Source organism: Caloenas nicobarica, chromosome 1 (assembly GCF_036013445.1).
Source record: "Caloenas nicobarica isolate bCalNic1 chromosome 1, bCalNic1.hap1, whole genome shotgun sequence".
In the NCBI taxonomy this organism is placed as follows: Eukaryota; Metazoa; Chordata; class Aves; order Columbiformes; family Columbidae; genus Caloenas; species Caloenas nicobarica.
Window position 1 is genome coordinate 123,876,957 of NC_088245.1, and position 13,119 is coordinate 123,890,075.

General features: G+C 40.4%; 1 protein-coding gene across 1 annotated transcript in view; it reads right to left on the reverse strand.

Moving 5' to 3' along the window:
- Window positions 1-13,119, reverse strand: part of MRPS6 (mitochondrial ribosomal protein S6) — a 47,293-nt gene that overhangs the window by 12,960 nt on the left and 21,214 nt on the right. The window contains exon 2 of the mRNA XM_065640910.1: window positions 237-376. Within this exon, the coding sequence (XP_065496982.1) occupies window positions 237-376 (140 nt within the window). The remainder of the gene's footprint in view (window positions 1-236; window positions 377-13,119) is intronic.

A 13,119-nucleotide genomic window follows, 5' to 3' on the forward strand; every position in this document is an offset into this window, starting at 1 on the left:
GCCTAAGACTACTCATAACACAACGACCACACACAAACAAAAAGCCAACACCACGTAGAATAAAAGACACGAAACACTTGAAGCAGAACATATGCATGCACACATAGCCACACACCACCTTACTGGGATCACAGACATCACGAGTGGGCACAAGGAAGACCAAACAATGAGAGTTACATATGTACATTTATAAAGAAGTACCTAAAGGATTTTAAGTAAAAACATATCCTACATACCCTCCTCTTCTGTGGCGCTCCTTGTGCTTGGAGATTTTGTAAGGTAGAGACTTTTCTCCCAGGTTTTCTAGGTTCCTCACAACAGCTCCTCTCTCCATAAGAGCCTCAACAGTGCGCTTCAGCACAGCTGCAGTCTCAGGCTTTAAAAGAAAAAAAGGGAAAGCAGGGAATGTACACAAATCTGGTTATTCTTATTATGTGATTAGAAGGGAGATCTTTACTTATAGCTCAGTACTGGAAGAGATCGCTCTGTAACCCAGGAGGGCAAAGAAGCAGCAGACCTCCTCATAAGGAAGAAAATTATTAAGAACAAAACTCCATGAGTTATAGCAACAGCAAAGATTTCAAAGTCAGCCCCCAATAACAACAGGAAAAAGGAAATACTCAATGGATTTAACTCACCTGGTATCACTTTGGCTGACCCTTGAACAGGTGTAAGTATATGTGGCAGGGAGCAATTATGAACTGCAACAGTTTTAAGGTTCCCGGACCACCGAGGCTCACTAATATTGTTCACTGCAATATTTAAAGTGAACAGTGTGGGGGGAACACTAATCCATGGCTTGCTATAGAGACAACAATTAGCACCACATTAATTTTATATGGTCATTTCAACTGCATGTGCCTAATAGATATCTGGACCCTTGGCTACATGATGGCACATCTCATTACTTTCGAACAGCCAACATCCAAGCCCTTTTAAGAGTTAAGGAACTGACACACAGTAATTAGTCTAACACGCAGAGATTTCACTCCTTAAAAAACAAGTTTGAGGACAGGCAGCCAAAAAACAGTAGGTAAAACAGATGCAACTGTTCTTGCTCATTGCTCACAGCTCTTTAAAGTGCTGAATCATTTCGGTAAAGACACTCAACAATATCTATGAAAATGTTAATAAAGTACAAATTAGAATGTTTTGAAAACAACTGCAAACTTGTACACTCTCAGCAACAAGAGTATTCTAAGAAACAGATCTCCTACAGAAAAAGAAAACTAAATGGATGTCCAAGTGAATACAAACCAGACTGTAGAGCTTTCTCTCCCACTCCTTGCAACATTTCACAATAAGATATATTCCCAAGTCTACTTGTCCACTGAGACAGCAACAGCTGTAAATGGAAAAGTAATGAAAGAGCTGATTTTCGGTTTTATTCAGATTTTATTTTGTTAAATCTGACAACCATAATATTTTCACTGTCTCTTCTCAGCCAAAAGAGAACTTGTGAAATCCGGCAAGCACCTTATGTATGACTGAAAGTTAATTTCTTAATTCTAAGGTAGAGATGAACACCTTAGCTAAGAAAAAGGGTTATTTAATGTCCAGATCCCTTAATGGAAATTGGTGAAAAAGGTGGTACCAGAACTTCACAACATGCAATGCAGTTCATAGTCTGGCATGTGAAATTTCTCTTTCATTTTCCTGAGGATACAAGGTGATATGAAAGAGCCTCCAAATGCAGAGCAAATTCAACGTACATTTGGCAACGTTGACTGTTCTTTCAAAGACCTGAAGTACAGATGGCGTGAAACATTTTCTCATTTCCACAGGCTAACTGCCCTGTGGCAGTCAAGACTCAGACACAGGATCACACTTACTGCTCCTCACTATTAATCAGAAATTTTATCTTCCCCTCTCCAGCTGCATAAAATAAAGGTACCACTTCTCACAATGTGAAAAGTTAGGATGAAAGGATTAAGAGATCTTATGGATTATACCATATTAATTTAAATAATATTTTAGCTCAAAATCAGGAATAAAAGTATTTTTCAGTTGACTTAGGATGGCTGCCTCCATTATCACTCATTAGATTTTCAAGTAAGCACCTTCTGTGCTTAGGACTGCCTTCCTCAAAATGTTTGCAGAACTGATTTGGTCTCTTTACAAATCTTTTTCACCTCTTGCCACAAAGCACACCATTCCCACAAACGTCACAAGAGTCTGAATTTCTGAGATTTCCAAAATACCTTCACGCTTGCCTGAAACAAAAACAGTGTTTTCAAAACTTACAAAGGAGAGACTGACAGATGGTCAGGCACACCATAGCTATACAGTGCTCTGCTAGAAAAATAGCATAAACCCAATTCTTTAAAGTCATGCAGGCATTCACATGTTGATGCTACAGCTGATGATGCTGACGAACTAATGATCCTGACCATGTTAACACTTTCATTTCCCCCTTTAAATCTATCTCTTGTCTCTCAAATACTTCTGCATACTATTATAGAATACTTGAATCAAATGCTGCAGAGTATTCCACTATCACAAGTATTTTCTTCTGAGACTGGATTCTTACTCTTTTCTATATGCTTATATTCTCCATCGCACCCATGTGTTGTTTTGCCATAGCAGGAAGCGTTCATTCAAACTTACGCTACTGGAGAAACACCAGTAAGAGCCAGAGAAAGGCAACGGTTCTGCTTTCCTTGACCCAGGTCTCCACACACGCCAAAACACAAGGGGTGAGAGGGGAGCACAAGCTCTTCTCTCAAGAAAAACTTTCCCCATGAAGAATTTCTACCCAAGCTCCTTATGACTGTTTTGGCTCAACTCACATGGCACAAAGGTGTGAGAAGTTGGCTCAAACTCTAGACAGGTTTTGTGCTGCTTCCATCACCATGCTCAAACCCATCTAAATCAGGAGCTATGGGTGAGATGCCCTCATTTGTTATGAAACAGCAGCTTCACACAGATGAGTCAAAAAGTAGGGTAACAGAGCTGCTAGTGATATCCATAGTTTAATGCTGTAAGAACCATACCAGAAATCTGGGTTCAATAAAGAAGAGAAAAAACAAGAACAAATGTATTTGTGAAGCAGGCACTGAGTTAAGTGATATCATCCAGAAGGTTTTGCCTTTGAAACAAGAATCTGACACTGACCATTAGGATTTTACTTACCCACATTAATAAGGGAAATAAGCAGTTTTAGGTTAGCTGACCTTTCTCTTCTAACGATTTAATATTTTTGTGCACTGCAGCACACCTGTAGCGCTTCCAACCTCAGGCTGGAAAATACTTTCTTGGAAAGCAATAGGATCTGCCATTCAGGTCTTCTCCCACTGACCCTGCTGTGTGTGGTTAGGTTGCAGAAGCCTCCACTGCGCCCAGGCAATTATTGCGGGAGAAATCTGTCACGTCAGTGAATAAAAATACTGTTAAGTTTACTGTCACTGCTTGTCTGCCGCTTGCATAAAAAATGCTGATCCAGAAACAACATCTGTTCAAAAGAGATGTTAATTGTTTGCGACCTTTAGACAAACAGCTGTACGTCCACCAGTGGAGTTGTCTGACATACCATTCTTAACCATGCAGATTTAAGTTAAATGTTATTGCATAAGCTTACTCCTTTACATCCCTCATTCCCTCACATGACACATAAGCTTTTTGTCTCCTTTGTGCATGCCAACAGATCAGCACATTCCCCGAGTGGCTGCATGTCCAACACGATCTGCAGTTTCTAAGCACAATGAAGCCTAAGATCAAGTCCCATATATTTAAAAACAAACCAAAATACAAAGAACAAGAAAAGAAAGCCACAAATTTCTACATTAGAGATTGTAAGATATTACACATTTTTGCAACCTCCCCACTTGTGGATGTACTTTGAAAACATAAACTAATTGTTGGTTTTGAAAGCTTGTCACTGTAATCCCTCTCATTCCTCCTCTCCAAAAAAGATCATGGTTTATCATAACTTGCCTAAAGCCATCAACCGAACTATATATAGGCTAGCCTTTGCTAACCATAATATCCACAGACACAGGTTCCTTGGTTTGCCTCAGAGCCAGACCAGCTGAGGACGTAGGAAATGGTATCGCCTGGCTCCCAACCCAGGAGCCACAACATTTTTTTCCTGAACAGCCAGCAGTAATTTCAGTACCGCAGATGTGGGGAAGCAAAGATAGGGGAGAGAAAAGGAGAAAATGGAAGCTGGTGCCAGGATATCCATGCTGGGGAGCAGGAAGCGCTAGCAAGAGCACGTAAGCCCTGGTTTGTAATTCTAGCTCTGGTTCCCCCCTCCTGTGTGCACAGTCAAGCCAGAGCCCTTTCAAACTGGCTTCACCCTTAGTGAACTTGGTGAACTTTGTTAGTGAACTTGCTTCACTGTCGTTCACCCACAAGCAGTTATCTTGTTCTCAGAAACATACAGCCCTTCGGAACCAGCCAAGCCATGGGAGGATGAGGAAGGAGGTCACCGCAAATTCTCCAAGGACTTTTCCTTGGAAAACTGCTCCTGGAAGAAGTAACTGTTGTCTACAGATCAAAATTCCTCACTCCTCTACCCCCACACTTCTTAAACTTACAGCTGCCCAGAAGAAATGTGCTAGCTAGTGTGTCAACGCTGTACCTGGCTGGCAAAACAATCACAACGGAGGTAAGCTACAAAACATACTGTCGGCATATTGTTGGCGTTCTCCAGCGATGAGGATCGCTGCGGCCACATGTACCAGGCAGCTGCACCACCAGGGAGACCCCACAGAAACTACAGATGTCAAGACCACCAGGCAGCTTTCCACAAAGAGTTCAGTTCACGTTATTTAAAACTCCACTATCCCTATGAAGTTATACATTGCCACAGGTGTCACACAAACCACTTCTGGCTTCTCCCTTTCTCCTCACCAGTCTTTCAGCTTAGTGTAAAAGTCACCTAAGTGAGCAGAAAGCTGTTTAATGCACAGACTTCTTCAGCATCTCACCAGACTGCGCAGATGGAAATGGACAGGGGTGCAAAATCCATTACCACCCAGGATCAAAACCACAAATGCATGGTAATAACCAGCAAGTGCTGCAGCGCAGCGCGAACAACCTCTTTTTGAGGGGAATCTATTACATACCGCCAGTGTGAATAAAAACCATAGCATGGTTTGTATCAGTCATACAGAATCTACACGGCAACCAGCAAGTGTATTAAAAATAATGGAACAGAAAAAAAAAAGCGGGGGGGGGGGGGGCGGGAAATACTCTGACAGCAAATTGTCTTCTGTTCTACCAGAGGCCAAACAGACATGAGCTTGTCAGCCATGAAGCTGCAAAGAGCAGCTTGAAGACAGACCAGAGACGTGGCAAGGGCTCGAAATAAAGCTATTGCAATGCTGATGTCTCTTAAAAAACAGGGAGCCACCCGTCCAGTTCTAAAGGGAAGGACAATGCTGTGGCTGGAGCTAAAGCCATGTGAAAAGAGTCCGCACCACTGCTCAATTTTCCACCTTGTTGGCTGGCCAGAGGGAGTTCCAGAGAGGACAGAAAGTCATAGGGACAGAAAAAACAAAACTGGCTAAAAAAGCAGTCTTCTCAAGCCACCAAAGCTCCTCTGAAAAGAGTCAGAGAAAGAAAAGGAAGGAGACACCAAACACTTAGTTTTAGGGATAAGACTGTACTCTAGTTCTTCTGGCCACTCATTCATTTTAACAAGAAGCATTTAAAGTCAGTGGGCACATCTCCTTAAATTATAAATGGAAAGAGATCCATCATAAAAAGCTTGATTATCCCTTCAATGTATCAATAACAGGATAAAATTATGTCTTCTTTTGGTTGTTAAACAGTTACAAAAGGTTGTTCTGCAATTATTTACTGAGGTGAAAATCAAAGCATGCAAAATCTTTAGAAGAAAGCTGCAATTCGAAAGCAGCAAAATGGGGGGAAAAACAGCTCGTTACTGTCATTGACTACATCAAAAACCACTAGAAACTTATTAGTGAAAATGATTAAAAAAACCACACACATTTGTGCACTAGCCAAGATGAACACTGGTGTAAGAACAAAGATGAGCTTTGCAATGAGAAACAAGGGGAAGCTGGAAGAGTCATTTAATTGTCACACCCTGTTTTAGGACACAACAAGCCACAGCAAGCAGATGAAATAATAATCAGCAGATTAAGAATAGACTGCAAAGAAAAAAATCAGGGCTAATATTAGTAAAAAGCTAGCGGCAGGGTTGTTCTTTATCTGCCCAGGGAACACACTTGAACGCCAGGTGCAAGATGCAAAGCTGTGATTACTATAAAAGCATAAACAGCACAGAACAGCCATCCCAAGTATGGTACAACCACTGAAGGATACCCACTATTCAGAAAAGATCAAAATAAAGATTAAAGCGGTGGACTGAGCGCACAGAAGATGTGGGAGCCACGCTGCACCCCTGCTAAAAATGGCCTGCAGCAGACCGATGAGCACAATCGGGATGCGTGAAGAAGAAGCACCAAAATTGTGAGGACTCTGGACACCTGCCTGGCAGTTCAGACCCAGGTAGGGGTAGGGAAGGATTGGTCCAAGGAAATCTGTTCATCTGGCAGCACTATGTATGGACGGAGGTTTCTGTAACTACAACAGTCCATTTCTTCAGATACAGAATAAGAAACAAATGGGAGAAACCCAGGTGCTCCTGAACATGGTAACTATTTCATATTTCCATCAAACAGTGATTGAACAAAAAGGTGTGATAGAAATAGATTTGGCAAATAGTGAGAAAGCTGTAGAACGCAAGTCACCAAAAATAAGTTTGGGGGAGTGATCAAAATTGACTCAGTCTGAATTAAAAATAAAACCCCATCCTCAAAACAGATCTTTAATTAGCATTTTAATGTGGGATAAGCCAAGGAAGTAGCAACTTCACCTGATGTGAACATGAAGCCCAGGGACTTGGATGCAGAGGAAGCAGCAAGTCCACGTACTGCAAGTATCTCTTCTGTTCTAAAATCCACCTTTCTTCAAAGAATCTAAATTCCACAACATTTTTTTTTAAACTCAACATTTAAGATTAAATGAAATTATTAAAGGTAAGAAACTGAACAGAAAAAAAAATCAAGCAACACAAGTACCCTAAAAATACCAAGTCACAGTTAAATTAACACATCTGTCTCGACACTGAACACAGATGAATTTAATTCATTCTAGAGAGCTGATACTCTTGATATTCATTAAGCTTAAATAGGGAAAAGGGAATAGGATGGAGTTATTTTCAAACATCTTTTCTCCCCAGCCTTTGAAATGCATGCAGACACATTCTCATAAACAATTCCTGTTATTTCGACATTTGTTGCGTTTAAGATTACAACTAGAAGATATTCCAATGAAGAAAACAAAAAGATAAAAGCAGGAGCAGAGAAAGGAGAAGGTGAGAGGAGAAGTCTTCTCCAATCTTGTGACACAGAAGCTGGACCCACAGTCAAGAAGCCAGTGCTTCTTCCACCATCTCCATATTTCTCACTGAGAAACCCCTTCCTGAGCCCATTGCAAGGGGACACATGGTTGCAGTTTACCAATTCCTCTCCCCAAAGCAATGAGCTGCCACGTCTTAGGATACCCCGGAACTTCTTCTGACTTCTCAAACTTCCTCTTTTATTCTTCAAGCATTTAGGCTGCAATTGCCCAGCCTTACAGATCCACCTTCAGAAGACCCCAAGTACAGCAAAATGTAAAGGCAGACTTAACTGTGTAGCCTAATGTAATCAAGGTCTGCATCAAGTCATCCTTAGACAAGTTTAAAAAAAGAAATCCTGTGCGTGACATTATTTTTACAAGTATTCAGGGGATTTTCGCCCTTTCGTCCTCCCCATCGTCCAAGATTACAGCTGTTACAGTTTACTACTTTCTTGAGAAAGCTGGTTATGCCTCCTCTGGATAAGAGGTCTTGTGGTGCAATTTTACCTAGTAAGATGTTTGATATCACATAATTCCTATGAAAATAGGCTATGGATGAAAAATAATGCATACAACCCAGAAACAGAATTGTTGGAACTTAAAAGCTTGCAAGCTTACTTTAAAGAATGTCACCTACACCATCAAATTTCGCAAGACAAGACTAACTTTAAAGTAAGAATTCTAATTCTGGATAAAATCCCTATTCTCAAATAGGCTCTGTCTTTCAATGTCTCTCCCTTGACTCAGCCTTGTTTCCATCTCCATACACTGTGTATGGCTCCCCTAGTATTTTCTCTTATCTTAGGTTTGTCTATTCACCCACATACATAACACCAGCTTAGAAGACTTACAGATGCTGATAGAGTGAGTCCAAAAGCGACGGCTGCTATGCCAAGGTGAGCTGAAGCCCATCATCCCCTTGCCCCAAGTGTTCAGAAGGAAAAGGCTGCCTGATCGCAGAGCTAAGGGCTTCTTCAGGTGCCTGGCACCTTCATTCACCAGCTTCTGTATAAACTGGGGAAAGGACATGAATCAAACCAGCATACTGTCTGCTTCCCTGGATGCTTCAGGGACAAAATCAGTGGTATTATCAAGAAGAAGGGTTTCGGTGTGTTGGAAACAGCACAGAACATGACCAGAGCTCACAACCCCAGCGACATCCCTGCCATACGATGCTCATCCTGGTACCTCTCCCCACAGGCAACAGCTCACTCATGGCACAGGCAGCTCCGAGCCCACAGAGGTTCTCCCACTGTAACTCTCTAGGCACATTCAGCATTTTTCAAATCAGCTTTGACACTTCTGTAATTGGGGGAAACCTGCATGGCAGCAAAGGAAACAGGCACTGCATGGCTTTTAGGAGATAAACACTAGTTTGAGAATCACAGCTGCAAAGGCCAAATACAGTAAATTTTTACATTCTCTGGGTCAGAGGCTGCCAGCCTCAGAGCACCAGCAAACAGTCCAGTTTAGAAGAAAACCTACAACTGTCCAAAGCAGTCAAGTGCCAAGATATATTCCAACCAAGTCCCCAACACTCCAGACTTGGGGTGCACCACAAACACCATCCAGACTAGCCTAAGCCACTGAAGAGCTCCCTTCTAAGAGAAAAATCTTTTTAAGGACTTGAGATTTCGTTTCTTACAGATAGTTGTTATGCCCATCACTCTCATCCTTAGTGCCACAGAAGAACAAACAAACTAACAAAAAAACCAAACAACAACAAAAAATAAGGAGTCAGGACTAAGAAAAAGCTGAATGTAGTAGTAAAAAACTTCCCAAAGAATATGTGGGGACTATACTCATGATTTTAAAATCCTCATGCTTTTGCAGATGAGTAACTATCTTCGGCTCTGAACCAGAATAGCATTTAGGGTGGAAGTCATGCTGTTTTGACCAATTGGTGTGCACAAGTCAAAGTGAACCTTGGCAATTTCTTGGCCAAATTCTCCTGTACACCACAGCATTTACAGAGGAATGCTCAAAGCTGATTTATAAAACTAGTTTCATTATTCAGGTAAGTATTAAAAGTAGCTACCGACAAGTTTAAGGGTTATCAGCATCACAACCATAATGACAAATTATCACCTTATTCTTATCAGTCTATAAACACCTCAAAAAGTACATTGAAAAAGCAAATCACTAAGTACAACTCAAATGTGCTTGCTGAACAGGCAGGAAGAAATCACAGAGCTGAAACCTCCTGGCTTGTTCACTTTCTTGGCATGAGAACAAGCACAGGGCAAACAGGGACAGCCACATCCAAAGAGAGGGAGCTCACTTCAGAGCCAACAGGCAAAGAGTACTCATTACCACCATCTCCTTGGGTTTTTCCAGTGAACCCTCAAAATAACTGCTGCTGCAGCATTTATTCAACCTGCCCACAAATTGCCTGGGCCAGGACTCCACACCCAAAGTAGTATTAAAGCCTCAGACATCAGTAAATTGGGATTGACAGGGTCTTTGCCAATACAAATGGAACCAACTCATGACAAAAAGGCTTCCTAAGCCTCTTTCCATTTCATTGATTTTTAAAAGCTGCTCACTGAATAAAAACCTAATAAACTAATCAGAAAACCAATTAATTAACTAACAGCTAACTAATAAACACACAGGAGTCCCACTCCCTCCTGGAAATCACAAGTCCAAACCAAGTATGCAGGCTGGAAGCTCTGCTTATTTTCATCCCCAATCCAAGGCTTCTTCTCCAAGTATGTTTTGTACTTGTTCCTTCAACCAGCCAACAGCTTCCACTTTCCTTTTAAAACACAGCAAAAGAGAATACCAAGAATAATTCCAATGAATGCAGCATTTCCCCTGCAGCTGGAAATCTGGCTTTAGTGTCCTTCTCAGTTTTTGTCAACATCTCGTCTCTAAAAGGACATTTTCATCCCCAGTATACAGGTGATCAACCACCAGGCCTGCCCCTCTCCTTGCTGAACTGTCACCCCTGGACAACAAAGAAGTCATGATTCACACCATGCTTTCCACGGCTATTATTACAAATACATCCTTGGGAGGGAGGGATAAGGTGGAGAAGGAAGTGGAAGACTCATATTTGGTCTCTTCTTCGAAAACTGTGTTAGCATTTTAATCTTTTTCAAATTAAAAAAAAAATCATGGGAATGCATCCTTCCCTCCCCAAAGGCAGCTACCTAAGTGCTGACGACCACAAGCTGTAGCTGCTTCCTACAAAGGAGAACAGCATCACACACATCATCCTCAGAGCATGACTGCTGGCATGGGCTCCTTGAAGGACCTTGGGCACCAGGACCTATTTCTAACTGCAATCTGGAAATTAACACAAGACTGACACAGAGGCAGCCAGGCTAGAGCAGTCCCAGAGAAATACTGAAGCACAACTAGAGGTATTTAAGGACACTCCAGAAACAAGTAAGGAGGTGTCTGTCCCACTCAAGAATTGGTTAAGCAACAGCTGAATGGAGCATTTAAAGGAGGAGAAAAAACACCATGAAATTTTGCACTATATCCAAGGCTGCTCTGCTAAACGAGGGCTCGCCTACGTTTTGGTTTACACTCAAGCCACTGCTCTATGGGATGCTTCAGGGGGCTCACGGTGCCCTGCCACCACCTGGAGCTGCAGGCAAGTCATGGAAAGATCAGCCAAGCCTCAGTCCCGCCTCCCACAACATGAATCACTTAAGTTGTGCAGGCAAACTCCACAACCAAGTTTTGGATCCTTAAGTTGTTCTTGAAGTTTTTATGGGTTTGGTTTTGATGAAAAAAACCCACACAAAAACAAAACACACCTACACCACACTAGTCTTTTTCTACTTCTCTAACCAAATGCCCATACTCTGCTTCAAGAGGTCTGCCTTTTAATAATGGGGACAAAACGAGAGGTGTCACCACATATATATAGGGATGCAATGCTTACTACTAGTAAGGCTACATATGATGTAATTATAGACAAGTTCTCCAAAATAGCTTCACAAATATCTGTTCTGTTTCAGGGGTTTTTTTTTCTCTATTTTTATTGAAATTTTGTACAGAAGTTTTAAACATTTCCATACAATACTTTTAGACAGGACAAAATGCCATGGTAAAGGAATGTAAACTGCAAGAAACACAGTCTGAAGTATCCAAATACTCTCTAATAAGAGTTTTAGTTTGAAGACTAATGCAGTAGGCAAAATAATATGCATACAGTATACAAAGAACAGTATACACAGGGCCAGCAATGCTAACTATGAAAATTTTTCATCAGATTTACTTCAAAGATTTATAGCAATATGATAATTCTATACACTAGACCAAAATTAATTTATCATACATCGTTTCTATGACAAAAAGCTTGTCATTATGGACAGTAGCAACTTACAATATAATTAAGCTGTATTAATCTCATTAACACTTCTAAATCTATATTCCTACTACAATATTTTTCAGTATATTGTCTTATAAGATCTTAACAGACCTTTAAATAACACTTTACCAAAAGAGACCTGGATCCATTACAGTGATCTTATCTACATGCCCATTTGCCTTATTTAAAAAAAAATTAAAAAAAAATAAAGGGACAAGGAAAAAGGCAGGTTTCAAATGCTATATGATATCATTTGGTTTTGGTCTGAAATGTATTTTAGTTTAACAGTTAAAAAAACAAAAAGGCAGTTCATTAACTGGTATTTTATATAAAATCCGCAGAAAAATACAACAGCAACAAAAAACCAAAAATACTTCACAGATATCTAAAAAAACATTATATCAGAGATACAAGGTAAAGCAGCATCACTTTTGACACTGTGCTTTAAAAATAAGATGAATGAAGAGACTGTTCTAGTGATATTAGAAAATTTGCTTTCTTCTTGAAGAAGACTACTAACATTTTGCACAGCAACTATTTTTATAACCACCTCATTTAAAAACGTGTATTCATAGACACAGAGAATTGTCATATCATTACCATTTTTGCTCAAAGTGTCTGACTTTACACAGTGAAACTGATAATGCTAAGTGTCACCAGATGTCACTATACCATGAATTCAATATTAGAACAGAAGTGAAGCAAACGCCTTTAAACCAACACCATGAAAGAAATAATAGAAAGTGTTTTGTAAACAAAACAAACCACTTTGCAAAACAAGAGAGTTCAGAGATCTCACAGTGAAATCAGAAATCCTAATTATATATGTTTACATTCTAGGACTACTCTTTACCTTAGGCCAGTTAAAGCACATTAAACCATTTAATTATATACAAACATTTTCTTAAAAAAAATTAAAACATTGCACACAAGTCAGCTTTTTAACATCACATAACAAGGTTAGTTTTATTTTCAAAACAATTACATTTAAGGGCACAGAACACACAGAATACCAAATTAACAGATGAGTATTTTTGCTTCGCTATACATGCTAAATCCAAAGATTTCCTCAAGAAAGCTAGAGCTTAGCAACTCTAACTTCTCCCATGTATCCTGTTCTCTGAAAGGGAGCATCTCCCAACACCTCCTTTATCTTAGGATTTAAAAAAATATATATATATAAAAAAAATAAAGCTGTACGTTTTAAAGTTGTAACCATCTTCTGCTTTAAGCGTTTGTGCAGAGATCCTTGGATGGCTCTGCCCACTTCACTGTAACCTCGGGGGAAATCCTTTTCACTCCTCAGTTACAGGACTCTCATGACTTGCATCAGAAGTCTCATGCTGGCCCTTCTGGGATTAGGGTGGGAAGGGGAACACAGAAGCGGAGATGTAGAAAATACACAAGCGGTATATTGA